At 62.7% G+C, this 19,587-nt stretch overlaps 3 protein-coding genes across 7 annotated transcripts in view; 2 read left to right on the top strand and 1 right to left on the bottom strand.

Annotated features, from left to right (window-relative positions):
• The window catches only part of NHSL2 (NHS like 2), a 31,547-nt gene extending 19,835 nt beyond the window's left edge, over positions 1-11,712 (top strand). For all 5 annotated transcript variants that reach the window (XM_062006730.1, XM_062006729.1, XM_062006727.1 and 2 more), the window contains exons 2-8: positions 2,448-2,600; positions 3,405-3,541; positions 3,693-3,897; positions 4,705-4,836; positions 5,974-8,151; positions 8,248-8,377; positions 8,805-11,712. In XM_062006730.1, the coding sequence (XP_061862714.1) occupies positions 2,549-2,600; positions 3,405-3,541; positions 3,693-3,897; positions 4,705-4,836; positions 5,974-8,151; positions 8,248-8,377; positions 8,805-9,117 (3,147 nt within the window). In that variant the 5' untranslated portion in view covers positions 2,448-2,548 and the 3' untranslated portion in view covers positions 9,118-11,712. The remainder of the gene's footprint in view (positions 1-2,447; positions 2,601-3,404; positions 3,542-3,692; positions 3,898-4,704; positions 4,837-5,973; positions 8,152-8,247; positions 8,378-8,804) is intronic.
• Positions 11,713-12,107: 395 nt separating this feature from the next.
• Positions 12,108-13,459, top strand: PIN4 (peptidylprolyl cis/trans isomerase, NIMA-interacting 4). The gene is made up of 4 exons (XM_062006789.1): positions 12,108-12,167; positions 12,547-12,614; positions 12,725-12,844; positions 13,284-13,459. The coding sequence occupies exons 1-4, from the start codon at positions 12,128-12,130 to the stop codon at positions 13,440-13,442; spliced, it is 387 nt and encodes a 128-aa protein (XP_061862773.1). The 5' UTR covers positions 12,108-12,127; the 3' UTR covers positions 13,443-13,459.
• Positions 13,460-15,347: 1,888 nt separating this feature from the next.
• On the bottom strand, positions 15,348-19,079 carry ERCC6L (ERCC excision repair 6 like, spindle assembly checkpoint helicase). The gene has a single exon (XM_010202761.2). The coding sequence runs from the start codon at positions 19,062-19,064 to the stop codon at positions 15,582-15,584; it is 3,483 nt and encodes a 1,160-aa protein (XP_010201063.2). The 5' UTR covers positions 19,065-19,079; the 3' UTR covers positions 15,348-15,581.
• Positions 19,080-19,587: the final 508 nt, after the last annotated feature.

Here is a 19,587-nt window from a genome sequence, read left to right as displayed (position 1 = left end):
CCTCGTGTGCCCAGCTGTCCTGCTGCCCTCTCACTGCCTGCAGCCCTGCGGGCAGGGCAGGGCAGGGCAGGGTCCCGGCCTCCCCTTGCTCAGTTCCGTTTCTCCCCGGGGCGGCCCCGTGTTTCGGGGCTGCGGTTTGCTCACATGGTTGGGGCCCGTGGGTGGGTGCCCGCGGGTGTCCCGGCAGCGGGGCCAGGCCCAGGAGGTAAGCTCCGTACCGTGGCTCTGGGGAGGGTGGCAAGGGCTGCCTCCCGGCAGGATGCTGGGGTGGGGGAGGCTGGGGGCTGTGCTTTGGGGGTGTCCTGGGAGGGAAAACGGCGCAGCTGCTGCGGGGGTGGTGGGGGTGGCAAGCCGGGGGGATGTGGGCAGCAGATGAGGAGCAGTGGCAGCCAGTGAGGCTGAATGCTGGGTCTGTGCCAGCTGGGCAGAGGGGTGCAGCGAGCTGGGGTGCACTCAGAAGCGGGGCAGCAGCACATCCCCTGCCCCACCAAAGAGAGTGGGTCTGGGGTCTATGGAGGTGAACGTGGAATCCCTGTCCCCTCATGCCCCCAGCTCCCTTCCTGCAGCCCCAAAAGTCAGGGTTCTGGTGAGATGCCCAACCCTGTGCCATTCCCAGCCACACAGGCGGCTGCCATCCCTGGGGGCACATGGGGCAAGCCAGAGGCCAGGGACTCCCGGGACCCCTGACCCCTCTGAGCATGGCCCCAGCAGGCATCAGGCAGGAGAAGCCCCGTTCCCAGAAGAGGCTGGGAGGCTGCAGGGAAGCATCACCCCAGCTGCGTGGCAGCGCCCGTGGCGTGGGGCTCTGCAGCGCGGTTGGCACACACGCACACGCCCCGACACCTCTCGGTTGATATGGAAACGAGTCAAATTATTTAAAGGAGAAAGGAGGAAAAAAAACAGACAGAAAAGAAAAGGCAAAGCAGCCTGGTGTGAAGGCACGTCGTTATGGTAACACAAATTATAAAAGTAACTAGGCTGGGGACGTGGCACCTTGCTTTGGGGTGCTGGGCGTTGTGCAGGCGCTGTGCTCCGGCAGCGGCTGCGGGGGGAAGGGTGGGCAGGATGGGTCCCAGCGCTGCGGGGACAGGGGGGCACAGCTTGTGTGGGGGGGTTCTGGGGAGCCTGGCCCCGTTTTGGGGCTGTTATCCCCCAGCCAGGCAGGCAGGATGGCTGGCACTGCCCCAGCCGGGCTCTGGCGTGGCGCAGGGAGTTGTGAGCAGAGGTGGTTGCGTCTCGGCAGCTGTGGACAGGCACCCCTAGGCCCCGTGTGCTGCGGGGAGCACAGGGGAAGGGTTTATGCTGGTGACAGGAGCACCCTGAGCGATGGGGGTGGGGGTGGGGAGTGGAGGTGGGGGTGAGGATGGGGTGGCACACTGGCACAGCCTGCCAGAGTGCCCTTGGCCCCTCGCACCCTGCGCCTGCCGCTCTTCCCTCCACGACAGGAGTCGGCCTCGGGATGTGCATCCTCCCAGCCAAGCAGATGAAGTGGTGCTGGATACTAAGCAGGAACTTCCCAGCTATCAGATGAGCTGATGGGACATCAGGCTCTTGTCTCTGGGGTGACACCCAGCTGGGTGGCTGGCAGTGGGCATGGGACCTCGCAGTGAGTGCTCCCTCTGCCTGCACCAGGACAGCTGGAGAAGGGTTGGCCCTAAATCCCCAGGGGTGAGCATCAGCCCGTTTAATGCTCACAAACCCCCTCTCTGCCTCGGCTGCCCGGGTCAGGCTTGGTTCTCAGCTGGCACTCCCTCGGCCTCGCTGGAAACTGCGCTGGGGAGGAAACCCACATCCGCTCGGGCTCGCGCTGCTCAGAGCCAACGTGCCAGGGTTACAGGCTTCCCATGGCAAAGCCTGTTTGCCAGAGCACTGCTCAGCTCCGTGGAGAGCTCAAATCCTTCTCCCAGGGACTCTTCCATTGCTGTAGGTGCTTCAGAGGGTCTGGGCAGGTGCCTGGCCTGTCCCCACAGAGGTTTCCTTTGTAAGCCTTTGTAAGGTGTCTGCAGGGGCAGGGCACCTTAACAGCTCCGAGCAGCCTGAAACCACTGTGGTGAAAAGCACCGTGTCCGTTTCTCTCCCTCCTTTTTGGTTGCAACTTCTGCTCTTCTGCAGCCAGGAGGTTGCTTCACCAGAGCTCGAGGTGTTTCCTGTGCCCAGGAGCGGGCAAGCAGTCACCCAGGGCAACGGGGCTTGTTTCCTTCCCCAATTTCACCCTGCTCCCTTCCCTGGCCTGCTCTGGCTGCCTGAGGGGAGTGTCTGGCCCCCAGCACAGCAGCAGGGGTGTGTTCTGGTCACGCCTGCCTGGGTGGCTTTGCTGGGATGGGACACAGCTACGCCCCTGTCCCCGGGTTCCTGGGGACACCCAGGAGAGGATGAGTGTGTAGTGTCAGCACCGTGTCCACAGGGAAGCCACCCGCCCCTCTCTCACGGCTCCCTCCTGCCCACAGCCACCTCTAACCTGGACCTGGAGAGCAAGAAAGCCACCCACACCAAGCTGTCATGGCAGCAACCAGTGAACGTCTTCCTAGCGGCCGGGCGCCCGCCGGGCATGGAGCAGCTGCACCAGGAGGCCCAGCTCAACCTCCAGAGCTTGCTGCAAGGTGGGGAGAGGGTGCAGGGATGGGGGCTGCACCAGGCATGTGGCTGCCACGCAAACAGCACAGTCACTTCCCACGTCCACGTGGCCAAATGCCTCCTCAGACCTCACCAAGGAGTGGGGTCCCAGGCTGGGGGGGGTCTCAGCCCCTCTCTGGTCTCTGCTCCCAAGTCACTGCTGCAAAGCAACTGGTCACCAGGGTGGCACCATGGCCCCAGCATGGCACGGTGCTGCCCACGAGAGCCTCGGGGGCCCAGCTGCTGCTCTGTCTGACCAGATCAGCATGGACGTTGATTTTGTTTGCTTCCAATTTCTGGAGCAGCCCATCAGGCGGCCTCAGCTCAGATGCTCTGCAGGCATTGATTAGATCAGCAGCCCAGCCTTCTCCCGGCTTGTAATCTCGTTAAGTTGGCCTGAGCAGGCCTGGTTTCCGCCAGGCCATAACGACCGGCATTAATTAGCTCAACAATTACAGGATGGGGAGATGCTGAGTTCCCTCCTGGCTGTCCCTGCCTGGGCCCTGCTGCCCTGCAGGATCCCCACCGTCCTTCTCCAGCCCCCTGGGAGGAGTGGGGTGGGCTGCTGGGGTCTCAGTGCTGCCTCAGCTGCCCCCCAGAGCTGCCATTCCTCCTTTGGCTCTCCCTTCCCCACTTCCCAAGCTGTTAAGCTGGGATGGCAAGCCAGCCTGGGGACAGCCAGCCTGGGGACAGCCACAAGTGTCTCCATGTTCCTCCTGCCCTGGGGGGAAAGCTTCCCCCCAACCCAGCCAGCAGCTGGAGCAGGATCCCAGGCACCATTTGTCTTGCAGAGGAGTATGAGGAGCAGTACACGGAGAGCAGAGTCACTGGGCAGACCTTCCGCGCTGCTGGTCACTCGCCCGCCGACGCCTCCCCCGAGCCATCACCCCGACCCCCGCCCGCCAAGCGCCTCGAGTTCGTGCTTATGGTGAGTGCTGGGGCGGTGGGGCAGGGCGGCACGGTGCCGGCGGCGCCCGGGGAAGAGGAGCTGCCGTGGCCAGTTGGGCAGCAAGACCAGGGGGGCCCGTTGGTGTCCCACCCCTGTGCCACTGGTGGGTCACACACCTTTCCTCCCGCAGCCCCCCAGCCAGCGAGCGACTGAAGAAGAGACCACAGGCACCACCGCGCTGGGTGCACAGCTGCCTGACGCCTCCCTGAGCCTCCCCACCAGCCCCGACAAGCAGCCAGCCTGGAGCAGGGCCTTTCCCCTGCCCACCGTGGAGGAGAAGCAGTGGCACCAGTCCTGCTCCATCCAAACCAACATCGTCCCCATCAATGTCTCAGGTAAGGCGTCTGCACCACAGTGCCGGGGGGGAGGAGGTGCACACGGCAGCCCCAGTGCCAAGCAGCAGCGGGCAGGGCTGTGGCACTGGGGGGCTGGGGCTGTGAGCCCGTGGGTGCTGGGGCAGAGCAGGGGACAGCAGGGCCATGCTGGCATCCGTCATGCCCAGACACCTCTCCTGCCATCTGCAAGTGTGCGTCTGACCCGCCACCATCGCCACCATCCGCTCTCATGTCGCACTGTGCCACGCAGCCAGCCAGTTCTGTTGCCTCCTTGGCTCCTGCCGTGCTACATACAGCCAGCCCATCTCCCCTGCCTGTCTGTCCCCCCACCCATCCATCCGCTGTCCACCCACTCATGCCCTCGGGGCTGCAGCTCCCAGCAGCCTGGGCCTGCCCACACAGGTCATTGGCACCACGAGTGCCACACGCTGCCCCAGGCCAGAGCCTGGGCCCAGTGCCTGAGCAGCACTCGCCTCCTGAAGGGCAAAGATGTCTTCCTGCCCTTTCCCTCCACAATGCTCCTTGCGCTGCTGTTCCTCATAGCCGCGGCGCCAGTGTGGCCCCACGGACAAGGAAGCTGAGTTGTGACTCCAGAGCCGGTCCCTGCAGCTTTCCCTGCATCCCACTTCCATCCGTGGCATCGCCATCCTCTCGCCGCCTGGCAGTGCCCGCCAAGCCTCCATCTCCCCCGCCACGGCTCACCCCCTCCTGCCATCCCACGCTGCTGCCCGCCGTCACCATCCAGGCTGGGGGACGGAGCCCCGGCCCTGGCACCCGCCATGTACAGCCTGTTTGTTTTGGCTACAGGGCAGCACCTTGCCAGGCATGCCAGTGCTCGGCACTCCCTGTTTAACACAGAGACCGCCATCAACCCCAAGTCCACCCTGCGGCGCAGACGGACCGTTATCGGATTCCCTCACCTGTCACTGCGAGACCAAGGTGACGGCGAGAACCACGCAGCCACTTCCGTGCCCTGGCAGTGCCCGGGCTGCCACAGCTGCCCTGACGGGAGGCAGAGCTGCAGCAGGGGCTGGCAGCCAGCCTGGGCACAGACAGGCTCCCCAGGGACGCCCCGGCCATCGTGCTGGCTCTGCCCCCTCCTGGGGCACCAAGGGGACAGCGGGCTGGCCCTAGGGTTGGCACAGCATGGGGGACAGCCCCTGCACCCCAGCTTGGGGTCCCCAGTGGGAGGGCCACCAAACTTTCTCCTAGTGACAGGAGTCAGCAGCCTCAGCCCTGGCAGCTCCTGCCACCTGCTCACCCTCCCTGTTGTGTCAGCCCCCGCACGCAGGGTGCTGGGGCCACGGCAAACCAGTCTTTGCTGGTGCTTGTGAGCTGCCTGCAGCATTCCCTGCATGGCCACAGCCCAGGGTGGGACCGTGGGGACAGCAGCCATCCCAGCCCAGGGCCCTTGGCGTGCCGTCACCTGCGGAAGGTGTGGAGAAGCTGGAGGCAGGCAGTGCTGGGAGGCGGAGGAGCGGCAGCACCCGCTGTACCAGAGGAATTGTCACTTGGGAGGAGGAAGGTTTTCTGCCATGACAGTGGCCAAACCTCCAAAGAGCTGTTGTGGCTCTGCCCTCAAGGCCAGTCGGGACTCAGCCCCTCTGCAGCATCCCATGTCTGAGTCTTCAGGCTGTGCTCTGAGCGGGGTGCCCACGGCCTTCCCCAGCCGGACTGTGCTGGCATGAGATGGCACTGGCAGCCACTGTGTCCACCCCAACCTGGGCGGCCATGCCCACGGATGGACGTGCTATGACATGGCTGCTAAGTTGCCCGTAGCATATCCCAGCCACCAGATCCCAGGCTCGAGAGTTAACACAGGCCAGGGCTTGTCCCCAGTGGGGTTACGGCCAGGCCAGTACAGGCGGCAGGAGAGAATCTGGTGAGAGGTATCGAGCTGTCCCCTCCCGTCCTCCCAGGCACGTTTCACACCTGGGCAGAGATGCAGCCGCAGAGATTGGCCATAGGCTGGGGCCAGTCCTGGCCCCACGGCACAGGGGGCAGGAGCGTGCCGCTGCCCCACTGGCAGAGCGCAAAGCGGGCCGATGCTCACCTGGGCTGCTTCTTTCCTCGCAGGCAGCGCCAACGGCCCCACGTCCAACGCACACAGGCCCATCGCCGAGTCCCTCTCCTGCAGCTTCGTGCCCGAGGCCACAAGCGGGGTGAAGGTGCCTCAGATCAGCGCCCCCCAGCCCCTCTCTGCCCCGCTGAGGAAGACCTTCAGCGACCTGGGGGCCCGCTGCTGCCTGCCGCCGGCCGCCATGGACAGTGTGGCCACCCCCTGCGCCGGCGCCTGCAACGGACCCCCGGCCACCCCCTTCCCCCCGCCCTGGAGTGGCCTGAGCTACACCAGCCCCTCCAGCCCCGCCGGTGCCCAGGGCCAGGCACCCACCTGCACCTCACCGGGTGGCTCCATCGCATCACCCGGCCCCGGCTCACCCGCCATGGCCGCCACCTCCTTCTTCATCGCCATGGAGGAGCACGTGGGCAGCAACGGGCCCAGCTCCTTCTGTGGCTCGATGCCAGAGTCGCCCTGCACCGCTGGGGGTGGCCAGAGTGGCGAGGGCCAAGGACCCAAGGTGAACTTCGTGCCGGGAAGCCCAGAGGAGCCAGAGCCGGCGCGGCTGGAGGTGGAGCGGGCAGGGTGCCGGTTCCGTGAGCGGTCGCTGTCGGTGCCCACTGACTCGGGCTCCCTCTGCTCCGTGGACATCGCCTACGCCGAGACCCGGCGGGGCAGCGCCAACTACGCTCTGGGCTACCCCAGCGCCAGCTCCGAGGGCAGCACCAGCACCGACAACGTCTCGCTGGGGTTGGAGCAGGAGGGGCAGCGGCGGCGGCGCTCCAAGAGCATCTCCCTCAAGAAGGCCAAGAAGAAGCCGTCGCCGCCCACGCGCAGCGTCTCTCTGATCAAAGAGGATTCCGCTGCGGGGCCCGGGCTGGCGTTGCCCAAGGAGCAGCGGCCCAAGAGCCTGTGCATCCCGGCAGAGCCCCAGGGCCACCGGCTGGTGCACGCCGACCCGCGGGGCAGCGCGGGGAGGGAGCCCGACGGCACGGCCGCCCCGCACCAGTGGCACCCCGCGGACTGGAAGGCGGGCGATCCCTACCGATCCCTCTCCGGCTCCAGCACAGCCACGGGCACCACGAGCACCGAGTGCGCCAAGGCACAGGGCAGCTCCGAGTCCCTCGCGTCCCCCTCTGTCTCCAGGGCCACAACGCCCTCCCAGCTCTCCGCCGAGGCAGACCTCAAGACCTCGTCCCCGGGCAGGCCCACAGGGCTGATGTCCCCGTCCAGCGGGTACTCCAGCCAGTCGGAGACCCCGACCCCTACCATCCCAACCTCCGCCATCCTCGGGCACTCCCCGCACCAGATCCGGGTGAGGCCGCTGGTCCCCGAGAGGAAGTCCTCCCTGCCCCCCACGTCCCCCATGGAAAGGAGCCCCAAGTCCAGGCTCTCCTTCGACCTGCCACTCACACCACCCGCCCACCTCGACCTCTCGGGGCTGAAGATCTCCCTGAAGGGCAAGACGAAGGTCAGCCGGCACCACTCCGACTCCACGTTCGGCGCCAAGCTGGCGCAGAAGAGCAGCCCCATCGCTGCCATCATGCCGGTGGTGACGCAGTCCGACCTGCGCTCCGTCCGCCTCCGCTCCATCAGCCGCTCGGAGCCGGAGGACGGCACCGACAGCCCGGAGCACGCCGAGGAGCCGGCGCGGGGTCCCTGCCCGGCGCCGGAGAGGAAGGTGAAGCCGCCCGTGGCAGAGAAGCCGCCGCTGGCCAAGCGGCCCCTGAGCATCCTGCCCAAGCCCCCAGCTCTGCGGGACGAGGGTCCCCTTTCCCCCACGGCCGCCAAGGAGAAGGGGCTGCCACAGGATGGATTTGCAGTGCTGCAGAAAGGGGAGCTGAGGAGGGGTCCAGCAGAGCTCCCCTCGGCTCAGACCCCAGTGGGACCCCGGCGGCTCTCACAGGGCAGCCTGGAGGACGAGCCTCGGCTGGAGCGGAGCTGTGCCAGCGAGCGGGAGCAGAGGAAGGCCAAGGTGCCACCCCCAGTGCCCAAAAAGCCCAGCGTGCTCTACCTGCCGCTCGTCCCGGCGCCGGCGCAGCTGGGAGCCGGCGGGGGGGAGCAGCCACCCACCCCCAGCCCCATCATCACACTGGACACCGACTCCACCTGCTGCAGCCCCGACGCCGAGGAGGAGCTGCCATCCCCAGAGGGCCCAGGCGCGGCGCGAGCCGGGGACCCTGCCATGCAGCAAGGTGAGGGGCTCCCCGCTCCCGGGGTGGGCTTTGCTCCAGGGACATGGGGTCCCACCATGCCCACACAGGGCGACTCACAGCTGCCTTCCCCTGCAGGCACCCCGGCGGAGGCTGGCACGGAGAAGAGCTTCGTCAGTGACAAGACAGCCGACTCCATCGCAGAGGAGGACGACGACGTGTTCGTGACATCCCGCACCACGGAGGATCTCTTCACCGTGATCCACAGGTATGGCCCTGAGCAGGCACAGCCCCCCACCCCTGCCCTGTCACCGGGCCAGGCACAGTGTGTCCCCTGCCGTGACACCTTCGCTTGTCCACACCAGGGCTGATGCTCAGACTCGGGCACAGCCTGTCGCTGCCTCAAGGGCTCCAGATTCGGCACCATGGACGTGCAGCCAGGCTGTGTTACCAGCCCAGGGAAGAGGTCCACTGCTGCTTCAGCCCTGGGCAAGCGCGACCCAGCTGGCAGGAGAGCATTTCCCAGCAGCTGGGTCTCTCACCTGCCGTGCCAGGGGCTGTCCTCGTGCCCCAGCAGAGCCGGCTCAGCTGCGGCCAGCCGGGCGCCGTGCCCTGTGCCGCAGCACCTCACCCTGTTGGGAGCAGTGGCAGCTCCTGCCCGTGGCTGCTCCCACCATGTGACTCTCGTGCTTTAGGTCCAAGAGGAAGGTCTTGGGGCGGAAGGAGCCTGGTGACACCTTTGGCAGCCGGCCCAACTCCCACTCACCCATAAAGACGTCAGGGTCCCTGAGCGGCGAGCCACCGGCCGCAGCGGGCAGCGGCACCAGGTCCTCCAGCCGGAACGAAGACTTTAAAGCGCTGCTCCAGAAGAAGGGCAGCAAAACCAGCCCTGGCACCCGGCCATCTGCCGCAGAACTGCTCAAGACCACAAACCCGCTGGCTCGGAGGGTCATGATGGAGTTTGCTCCCGAGCTAGATGGTGCAAACAGCCCCAAAAGCCAGCCCTAACCTCGTGTGGCCCCTTCTGGCCGTGAAGGGCTGGGGACGGCTGCAGAGGGAGCGTTGCTGCGGGTGGGCTGTGCCGGCCAAGTCCGTGTGTCCTGCCAAGGGTTTGCTTCTGCTTTTGTTCCTTCCTCGGAGAGCTGCCGGCGGAGGGGCAGCACTGGGAGCCCAAGGGCCTGTGTCTCTGTTGGAGCTGGGCCCTTTCCTGGAGGGAAGAGGCGGCACTGCGGTTGGGACCGTCCCGGCTGAGCTGGCTCCCGGCACTGAAGGCGCCAGCTCAGGAAGCAGAGCAGGACTGCGGCCCCCAGCGTCGCTCAGCGCCCACAGCTTCAAACTGTTTGGTCACTTTGGCATGTGGTACTTTAAATGGCTTTTCTAACGCACAGTGGTGATGATGTTTTATTCTCTTTCACGTGACGTTGTACCTTGAGTTTCCCAAGGGAAGATCCTGGGTGCCTGCTCGGCTGGATCCATGGAGATGTACTTTGGGAAGACATCCAGGGGCCGGCTGGAACTGAGGCCGCTGCGGCAGAGACACACACGGCTCCCGTTCATCGTCCCGAGCATCCTCCCCAGCACATGGGCAACAAGCACCCCAGGGTCTGCAGGCAGCACCGCCACCTTCAGCCTAAATCCAGCCCCTCAAAAGCCCCCAGAATGCTGCATTTTGGAGCTCCTCAACTCTTGGTCCAAAAGCAAAGCCCAGGGTGGCCTCTGCCAGGCCCGACAGCCTCTCTGCTCCCCCCCCCTGTGCTCCAACAACCTCCCCATGCCCTGAGAGCCTCCCCATGCCCTCACAGCCTCCCGGCACCACAACAGCCTCCCTGCTCCCCGACAGCCTCCCCACACCAGCAGGACCACGCCACGCTGTGAGCTGTGGGTGACATGGGGTGTGGGTGTCCCTGTGCTGCAGGAGGCGCTGGGGCAGCCGCGCTGCCAGGGGAGGCCGGTCCCCAGCTCTGCTCTGTGCATCGCACCCAACGGCCCGGCGACAGCATCCCCACCAACATCTGCCACGTCAGCCGCTGCAGCCCCGAGCTGTCAGCCAAGCTGCACTCCCCAGAGTGTCCGTGTGCCAGCCAGGCTGCGCTCCCCAGAGTGTCCGTGTGCCAGCCAGGCTGTGCTCCCCAGAGTGTCCCTGTGCCAGCCAGGCTGCGCACCCCAGAGTGTCCCTGTGCCAGCCAGGCTGCGCACCCCAGAGTGTCTGTGTGTCAGCCAGGCTGCACTCCCCAGAGTGTCTGTGTGCCGGGATGTGCTGCTGAGCCATGTGCCAGACCCGGCACGGTGTGTGCCCATCGGTGTGGCGGTGGCAGGTGCTGTGGCAGTGCTGGGGCTGTGAGGTTGGCATGTGCCATGCTGCCCGGCTCAGCCAAAGGGATGGTTTGTACCAAAGGGTGGGATCTGTCCCTTTCACCTTCAGCTGCTTCTTCCTACCTTGGCTCTGGCAAGGGAGCCGCGGTAGTGGGTGACAGAGGCCATGGTGAGGGGCAGCGGGGCAGGGACAGCCACCACGGCCAGGGCAGAGCTCAGGAGGAGGGGAGCACTGGGGGGAAAGGTCAGCCCCAGCTCACACACGAGCGTGTCTGTAGCTGCAGAGGAAGGGTCAGGCTTCAGCTGACAGAGAAATGAGGGGTTGGGGGAGATTTCTGCTTTATTCCTTGATCTATTTCTGCAAGCTTTAGCGTGCCACAGCCTTCCTGTGAGTGGGGGAGAGCAATGCAGATGGGTTTGGGCAGCACTACATCCCTCCAAGGGCCAGGGTTGGGCTGGAGTGGGGTCTCTGCATGCCCAGGAGGTCTGCACAGTGGCTGGGCTCCCGGGGAACTCAGCCCTCCACAAATGCCTCCCCAGCCACGCACTCATGCTGAATTTGATGCTAAAAGAGGCTGCACTGTCTTTGTGGTTTCCTCCTGCCCTCTCCCTCTTGTTACTTGCACATTGCTTCCTCCGCTCTCCCGGGGCTGCAGATTTAAGCCTGTAATTAAGATCCAGGCTGAGAAACTCAGGAAAAACAAAACAAAACAAAAGTTCTATCGAATCTCCATGGTCTCCATCCCACAGCAGCCGGCCCTCCCGGCGCTGGCACAGCGGGGACATGGCCTGGGGATGGGGATGGGAGGGGGAAGCTCTGTGGTGATGGGTACGTTTTGCACATGACTGCTCAGGAAACCAGTGGTGGTGGAGGCGGTGGGCCAGGAGCCAGAGAACGAGCTGGGACGTGGCAGGGGTCTCCTACAGACCCCAGGACGGCTGTCAGCTGAAGCGCTCATCCGCTGGCGGGTAAGACACGTCCGGGGTGAATCCTGGCTGCCGAGCCAGGGCTGGGCCATGGGATGGAGATGCCCATCGCCCTGGCCAGAGGAAGAGGCCCTTCCCAGCCAAGCAAAGCAGCTCCGGGCTGAGGCTCGTCCCAGGCTGTTGTGTCCCCTCGCTGTGGACGCAGAACCCTTTCTGCGGCTGTTCCGCTGCGGGAGCAGCAGCTCCCGTGCCCGGGGAGAGCCCGGCCGGTGCTGACAGCCCCGGGCTCAGCAGTGACAGCCCCCACTGCGGAATGTTGTACTTTTTAAACCTCGCCAGCTTGGTAAAACCGCTCCCCGCTGACCCTGCCTGTGCCTGCTGGTTCTTGGGGCTGCGCGGGGGCCGGAGCTCTGGGGAAGGGCTCGGGAGGGGGGGGACGGGCCGCCGCGGACACCCCCTGGGACGAGGGGACGCTGGCAAGCGCGGGGCCACGAAGCCTCTTCGGCCTCACGGCCGAGAGCGGGGAACCTGCAGGACGCCGGGGGCGGGTCGAGGGCCGCAGAGGGGCACGGGCGGCTGGGGGTCCTGGGGGCAGCCCGGGCTGCTGCGGGGCACGGGCGGCTGGGGGTCCTGGGGGCAGCCCGGGCTGCTGCGGGACACTGGCGGCTGGGGGGTCCTGGGGGCAGCCCGGGCTGCTGCGGGACACTGGCACAGCCCCGGCTGCCGAGCACCGCAGGCGCGGCCGGGGCGGGGCTTGGGGCGGGTTGGCGGCGGCAAGATGGCTCCCAAAGGGAAAGGCGGCGGCAAGGCGGGCAAGGGTGAGCGGGGCCGGGGCCGGCAGGGTGTGGGGGCCGGGGCCAGCGGGGTCTGGGGGCAGAAGGGGCCGGGGCCAGCGGGAGCCGGGGCCGGCGGTGTCTGAGCCGGCGGGGTCTGGGGGCCAGCGGGGTCTGCACCGGCAGGGGCCGGGGCCGGCAGGGTGTGAGGGCCGGGGCCAGCGGGGGCCGGGGCCGGCAGGGTGTGGGAGCCAGCGGGGTCTGCGCCAGCAGGGGCCGGGGCCGGCGGGGTGTGGGGGCAGCAGGGGCCGGGGCCAGCGGGGGCCGGGGCCGGCGGGGTCTGGAGGCAGCAGGGGCCGGGGCCGGCGGGGTGTGGGGGCCGGGGCCGGCGGCGTAGGCCGGTCTCACAGCGCTGCGTTCGCAGGCGCTGACGGCGGCGGCGGCAGCGAGGGCAAAGCGCAGGGCCCGAAGGGAGGCGGCAGCGCCGTGAAGGTGAGCGCGGGGCCGGGTGGGAGCCTCGGGCCGGCGGCTCATCCCGCAGCTGCCCCGCAGCCAGCGCCCGGGCCGCCCGCCCACCGCGGCCCCCTCTGCTCCCCTCGCAGGTCCGGCACATCCTGTGCGAAAAGCACGGCAAAGCCATGGAGGCCATGGAGAAGCTCAAGTCCGGGCAGCGCTTCAGCGAGGTCGCCGCTCAGTACAGCGAGGACAAGGCCAGGCAAGGGGTACGAGGCGCCACACGGCCCGGGGGTGCCGCTGCAAGGAGGTCCATCGCGGGTACCCCCTGCAGCTTGTTTCAATAGCTGGGAGAGACACAGCTGCAGCAGTCCCGATGGGGTGGGCAAACAGGGGTCTGGGGCAGCTCCAGCTGCCAGGCAAAGGCCCAGGCGGGTGCCAGTGACTCAGCTGTAAATGCCCCTTCCCGGCAGAACCAAGGCGCAGGATGCTGGTGGCAGCAGGGCAGAGCTTTAGCCAGGCGGTGCTTGCCAAGGGGCAGCCCCGTGTGAGGAGCTCTGCCCTCTGCCACTGATGGTGCACGCTGCCAACACAGATGCTGCCGGGACGTGGCACCTGTCCCATGGCCACGTAACCTGCCCTCCTTGCTGATGAAGTCACTGTTGCGGTGAGATTCGCAAAGCCTGACGTGATGGCTCCTTCTTGCAGGGAGACTTGGGCTGGATGACCAGGGGCTCCATGGTGGGACCATTCCAGGAAGCAGCGTTCGCCTTGCCCGTGAGCAGCATGGACAAGCCAGTGTATACTGATCCCCCCATCAAAACAAAGTTTGGGTACCACATTATCATGGTGGAAGGCAGAAAATAAAATGTGAATGACTGTGACCTTGTTGACTGCTTGAATCCTGAGAGCATCCCAGACACCTTAACCCTGGAGCAAGGTTGGTCAGACCCATCAGCATGCTTGGAGGCAGCCGGCCATCCGTGCCCTTGTGGCAGAACACACAGTTTACAGCTGGCAGAGGACAGGGCCCTGCCTACGGAGGTCAAGCTTTCCCTGGAAAAGGTGAAATAAGAGCTTTTCACCGTTGTTGAAACCTGCTTGGCCTGGAAGGCCAGCTTCTTGCTTTTGCTGTTTGTGGAGACAATGATTTGTCCACCTGAATGAGGTGCTCAGGTTTTTATATGTTAAATGTAAGTGATCCAGAAAGAGAGAGGGATTCCCCAGGACCTTGATCCTCATCCTCAATAGTGAGGATGCAGGCAGCTCCTGTGCTGCAGTTTCTGCTCCAAGGGTTCAGACTCTGACTGAGAGGATGGTCCTTTAAGTACAGGGCAGGCAGCAGACAGGACAAGTGGCCACTGCCCTGGGCAGGCAGCTGGTTTCTTGCTGTTGCCCAGAGGTGTGGATCAGGGCAGGGCTGGAAGCACCATCACCAAGCAGGGAAGGAGAGTAGGGGAAAGGGGGCCTCCTGGATACAGTTACCCACACCTAAAGCTGCTTCTTGCCCACTCAGAGCTGGGGGAAGAAATTGTATAACTCAGGCTCAGAGAGAAAACATTGAGAGCAAGAGGCCTGCCCCAACTTTGTATAGAAGCTGAGGTGAGACTGAAAGCAGGGCAGGTCCCTCCTCCCACCCTTTTTGGACTGTTTGGTAAGGGAAAATGCAGAGGCCAGCAACTGACTGCAAAGCTGTAGTTCATTAATAGCCTGTGATGAAAGGCAGACCAGCCTTTCTGCAGTACAAGGCAGGTGTGGCCTCCAAGAGATGCTCTAGGAATAAACTGCTTGTTTCCAAGCTACTGCAGCTTTGTTCTGCCTGTTAGCAAAAGCACGTTGGCCTGTGCCAACAGAATCCTTGCTGGTGTTTGTCTTGTCTCCTAGGACAAGGGATGCCAAGTCAGCAGACCAGGCTCCTCTCCAAAAAGTACAAAACTGGTCAAGGTGTGAAAAGTATCCCTCATGCTTGCCTCACAGAAAGGACACCTCCTGGGCACTGCATGGGCGTGGGAGGGGTGAGGAAGAGTCAGAAGTGACAGGGAAGGACCCTACAGAAGATGGTCCTAGTGATGAGCACACCCAGGCCAGGTTTAACCGAGTGTGGTGGCAGAGGGACAACTCAGGTAAGCAGAGCATGGCTAAAAGCCAGAACAAGGTCCTTCTGGTTTTAACATGGTTCTGAGCTGTGAAGCCACTGTCTGCCTTCACTGTGCCTATGGCACCAGAGAGAAACACTTTATCAACCACAGCCAAATGGTGTGGGAAAAGTCACAGAGCTTTCTCACCAGAAGAGAAGCAGCTCACATCTTTAAAACCAATATTTGTCCCCCACTTGCTGGCTTTATTCAACAGGCTTTGGCTGTGCTACTCAGAGGAAAATAAAGGGGCCTGGTGGGGATTTGAGCAGCAGTTCCTGCAGCACCATGCTTGGGATCGGGCCTTTGCTGGCCTCCAGTGCCAGGAGGGCTTATAGCAACAACCCACTTTGGCAGGTTTTTTTTGCTCCTGCATAACAAATCCACTCTCAGACCAAGTTCAAACCAGGCTGCAGCAGCTCTGCCCTCTCCTTTGTAGCAGCATCCAGCTCACCCAAACGGGGCAACATTCCTGCAGACAAACCAGCCGACGTCCAGGCAAGGAGAGGGGAACGAGAGCAGCCCCAGCTCAGGCTGCACGTGGCTGCTGCGGACAACTGGGGCAGCCAGAGAAGCTGGGGGCAGAAAGGTGAAGGGCTGCAAGTTTGGAGAGGGGACTGGACATAAAGGGGTGGTTTTATTAAATAACAAGACAGGAGCATGAAATGTTTTCATCTTTGTGAACCAAGTCCCCAGTGAAGTCCCTTCCCCAGCACCCAACAACCAGAACCTTAGGGCTGTCTTCCCACCCAGGACGAAGCGCTGAACTGGTTCACAAGTGCACATTGCAGCCCTCAGCCAGCTCAGTGATGTGGCTCAAGACAAACATTTAACAACGAAAAGTGAGACTGTACTTGAAGTCACACGGGTTTCACTTCTGGGCGAGCTGTTTGTACAAGTTTAAAGTCATAAGCATAACTTCAGGGTCGCCACCTTTTATGTCAAGGGCTTGCAGGAAGCAGTCCAATGCCTCCTGCAGCTTTCCATCACCCTGAAGCTTCTTCCCACTGTCCACCAAGGTATCGTAATCGCCCGTGGTAGGAGAGGAACTCTGAGCAACCTCTTTGGCCGAGATGCTTTCCTGGGTGAAACAGTCCATCTGCTCACTCGACTGGAGCTCAGCATCACCAGTGGATTCCTCCTGAGATGACTCTGTCTCCTCTACTTCAGACTGCACAGAGGGCACATTGGTGAGATGGAAGGATTCTTCAGTTGTATCGAGTGTTTCTCCCTCAGGTTCCTCCTCGGGCTCGGCAGATTCCCCGCTACACTCTTCAGCTTCATCTTCCACCAGGTCATCTTGTTCCTCATCCCCGTCATCATCGTCTTCTTCATCAGTGGTTCCCATGATTTCTCCAATATCCTCCACCTCATCCACCACCTTGTTGATCAGAGATCGCCTGGAAGCAGTAGACTTGTTACTGGTGTTAGTTCTTTGGGGAGAAAAGATGGCTTTTGCTATACTTTTGTCGTATTTGGGAGTGGATGCGTTAACTCTTTCCAGAAATGGATGCAGAGGGCTCTTCAAGAGGAAGGACCTGTTTTGAGACTGATTTTCCTCCAAGTTCATACCAGAATAGTCTTCATCCTCACTGTCTGAGACAATCCTTGGGCCTTTCTTGGTGCGAAAAGAAAAGGCAATGCTGCTTTCCTCTGAGGCCTCGCTCCCTGGCTCTTCTTCCACACTGGGACAGGGTTTCCCACAGTTACTCTTCTCACTCAGCCTGCTTTCTGTGGGAGACTGTTTTGTTGGAGATTCACAGGAGCTTTCTGCATTTAATTGGAAGCTCTCCTTTTGTAGGTGCTCCCGTGATCTTTCTCTATTTGAGGCATCTTGCCCCCCATCTTCAGACTCCTCCAAGACCAGGTTGAAATCAACCTGATCCTGGAGAGAAGGCACAGACATGTCCTCCAAGCTGTCTTCCAACACACGAGCCATCTGGAGCCCAGCATGGATTTCTGGCGTGATGTTTGATAAGCTTGGCCCTGCACGAGCCAAAGCTGCCTCAGGGATGTAACTCTCTTCTGTCCCCAAGGCAGCAGGCGAGTCGAGTACCCAGACTGACAGCTCTGCAGCTCTTAACCTTTTGGGATCATCGGCCGTACCGGGCTCGTTAGAGGACTGCTGCTGCTGCCCTGCCTCGCTCAAGCTGTCTGAATTTCCAGGGGAACACGGTCTCTGCTGGAGGCTCTCGCTGTCTGTGTCACCAGGGCGAGGAGCTGGTGATGACAGCACAACACTCGAGCCAAGCTTTTGCTGAGCTGCAGGTGTATCGGACTGTTTCGCCGTCTTGCTGGAATTCAGCAGCTCTGTACCCATCCCAGCCACATCCTGTGCCTGTCCCTCTTCATCCACGTCATTGACAGTCAGACAGTTCATTCTGGAGCTGACATTCAGAACCTGGACATCTCTGTCCTCTGTAAGATCAATGACACTGTCCTTTTCATGTTTATCAGCTACTGGTGGTGAAACAAAGCGACTTACATCGTTCAGCCCCGGAGACAACTTCCTTGGCCTGGAGACCAGTTCTGGTGGTATTCGCCACATCTCTCCGCAAGTGTTTCTGATCCCCTCCATCCTCTGGTCCCCAAGCTGAGACTCCAACTGAACTAACTCATGGGCTTTCTGTACCTTCTGTTGAATGTACTGATGGGCTTCTTCACTCTCCACCTGCTCCTCGTGAGTCATTTCCCTCGTGTATATCAAGTCGTGGTCGGAAATGCCAAACATATCCAGCGAGTGCAAATAGGCGATGTGTTCATCCAGCTGCAGGTCGCTCTGTCTTTGGGTGGCGTGCAGAGACTGCAGCTGCATCTGAGTCGCAGATGTTCGAGTGTCTTCTAACGTGAAAAGCTCCCTTAGCTCCTGTTTGGAGAAATATCTGAAAGGGTTCTTTTTGTCACCAGTGCTCTGTCTTATCAGCGAGTCCTTAAACACCTGTCGCCTGTATATTTTCTCCTCCACGGTGCCGCAGGTAATCAGCCGGTAAATGACTACGTTCTCCTTTTGCCCAATCCTATAAGCTCTGTCCACAGCCTGAGCATCTGTAGCTGGGTTCCAGCTGGGGTCAAAGATGACCACTCGGCTGGCTGCCGTTAAGGTGATGCCGACGCCGCCGACCTGCGTGGTGAGCAGGAAGACAGAGCAGCCTGCATGGCTCTGGAAGGCCTGGATGCGCCTCTCCCGCTCCGTCAGCTGGGTCACTGTCCCATCGATGCGCATCACCTGGAACCGCCTGACGGACAGCACGTGCTCGATGATATCCAGCATCTTCCTCGACTGCGAGAACACCAGAGTCCTGTGTCCCTCTTCTCGCAGCCTCTCGAGGAGCCCAACGAGGAACTGCATTTTCCCAGACTCCTGAATCACGGTCTCATCAGACAGGTGATCTATTTTATTAGCTGCCTCGCTCCCATGGTCCTGCCCGGGGTGCTCTGCCTCTTCCAGGCCCAGCTGGATGCATGCTCTGGCAGACAGCAGCCTGGGGTGGTCACACAGCTTCTTAAGGACAGTCAGCTCAGCCAAAGGTGACCGGGTTGTCATCAGCACCTCTTTCACGTGATCCAGAGAGAGAAAGTTCCTGTAGATTTCTTCCTGCACTGGTGACAAGTACACCCACACGACAAAGTCATTTTTCCTGGTGAGAGACGGCATGACGGGAGCACTGTCCTCGCTGGGATGCTCAGGAAGAGGAGCTTCTGGTTTCTCAGTGCCGTAGTTTTTGATGTCTTCTTTGGTTCTCCTGAGGAAATACGGCTTTATAATCGTCATTAGGTTCTCAGACATCTTCAGCCCCAGGGCTTTCTCACCCAGAGTCGCGTCCTTCTCCCTCGCCCGAGTAATAGGGTTCTCATATTCCATTTTAAAGGTTTTGGCCGTTCCTAGGAGTGAGCCTTGGCAGGCAAAGTCAAACAAGGACCACATCTCCCGCAGGTTGTTCTGCACGGGGGTGCCCGTCAGGAGAAGGCGATGTTTGGCAGGGATGGCATACACACACTTGGTCGTTTTGTTAGAGGGGCACTTGATTTTATGTGCCTCGTCAAGGACAACATAGTCCCAGACAAACTCCTGCTCGTGGCTGCTGGCGAGCTGCTTCCAGTTGTTAATGAGCATCTGGTAGGTCGTGATGATGATGCCGTTCTTCCTCTGGATCCGCTCCAGGTTCCTTGTGCGCTCTGCCTTGCTGGTGCCGTGGAACTCCTTAACACGCAGGCCTGGGGTCCAGCGGGTGAACTCCGCCAGCCAGCTGCTGATCAGGGTGGTTGGCATGATGAGGAGGACGTGCCGGACGAGCTCGGCGTCGAACATGCCCGAGAGGAAGGCGATCACCTGGATGGTCTTGCCCAGGCCCATGTCATCAGCCAGGATGCCGCCCGGCCTGCCCTCGCGGTGCAGGCGGTACAGGAAGGCGACTCCTTCCCGCTGATGCTGGAACAGCTTCTCGTGCATCTGCCCGAAGATCATCAGGCCGCTGCCGCACACGTTCACAAAGCCTTCCTCCTCCTCCTCCTCCTCCTCCGCCGCGGCCGCCAGCACCTCCTCCACCCGCTGCATGCGGACCCGCAGCTTCTCGCTGGGGCGGATGGCGGCCGCCAGCCGGAACAGCCGCAGGGCCTCCTCTAGCTCCCCGTCGCCTGCCGCTGCCTTTGCGCCGCTCATTAGCCTGCGGGAACCACAGACAACAGCGTCGGCCCGGGCCGCCCGCACCCGGCCCGGCGCGGCCTAGCCCAGCCCAGCCCACCGCCCCGCGCCCAGGGCCTCCTCTGCCGCCCCAGGCCCGGCCCGGCGCAGCCCTCCCGTCCCTCTGCCCTGCCCCGCTGCCGCTTACTGCTGGTACCGCCGCTCCTCCTGCTCCGGCCCCGGGGCCGCCATGGCG

The sequence above is a fragment of the Colius striatus genome, chromosome 13, assembly GCF_028858725.1.
Source record: "Colius striatus isolate bColStr4 chromosome 13, bColStr4.1.hap1, whole genome shotgun sequence".
NCBI lineage: Eukaryota > Metazoa > Chordata > Aves > Coliiformes > Coliidae > Colius > Colius striatus.
Note: the sequence above shows the minus strand (reverse complement) of the source record. Positions and strands in the feature narration are given on the sequence as shown.

Excerpts from the sequence above, each read along its gene's own strand:
- ERCC6L (XM_010202761.2), bottom strand. The coding sequence starts at position 19,064 with ATGGGCCTGGGCAAGACCATCCAGGTGATCGCCTTCCTCTCGGGCATG.
- PIN4 (XM_062006789.1), top strand. The coding sequence starts at position 12,128 with ATGGCTCCCAAAGGGAAAGGCGGCGGCAAGGCGGGCAAGG. Across the intron at positions 12,168-12,546 it reads CGGCGGCAAGGCGGGCAAGG|GCGCTGACGGCGGCGGCGGC; the intron begins GTGAGCGGGGCC and ends CTGCGTTCGCAG. Across the intron at positions 12,845-13,283 it reads AGGACAAGGCCAGGCAAGGG|GGAGACTTGGGCTGGATGAC; the intron begins GTACGAGGCGCC and ends TCCTTCTTGCAG.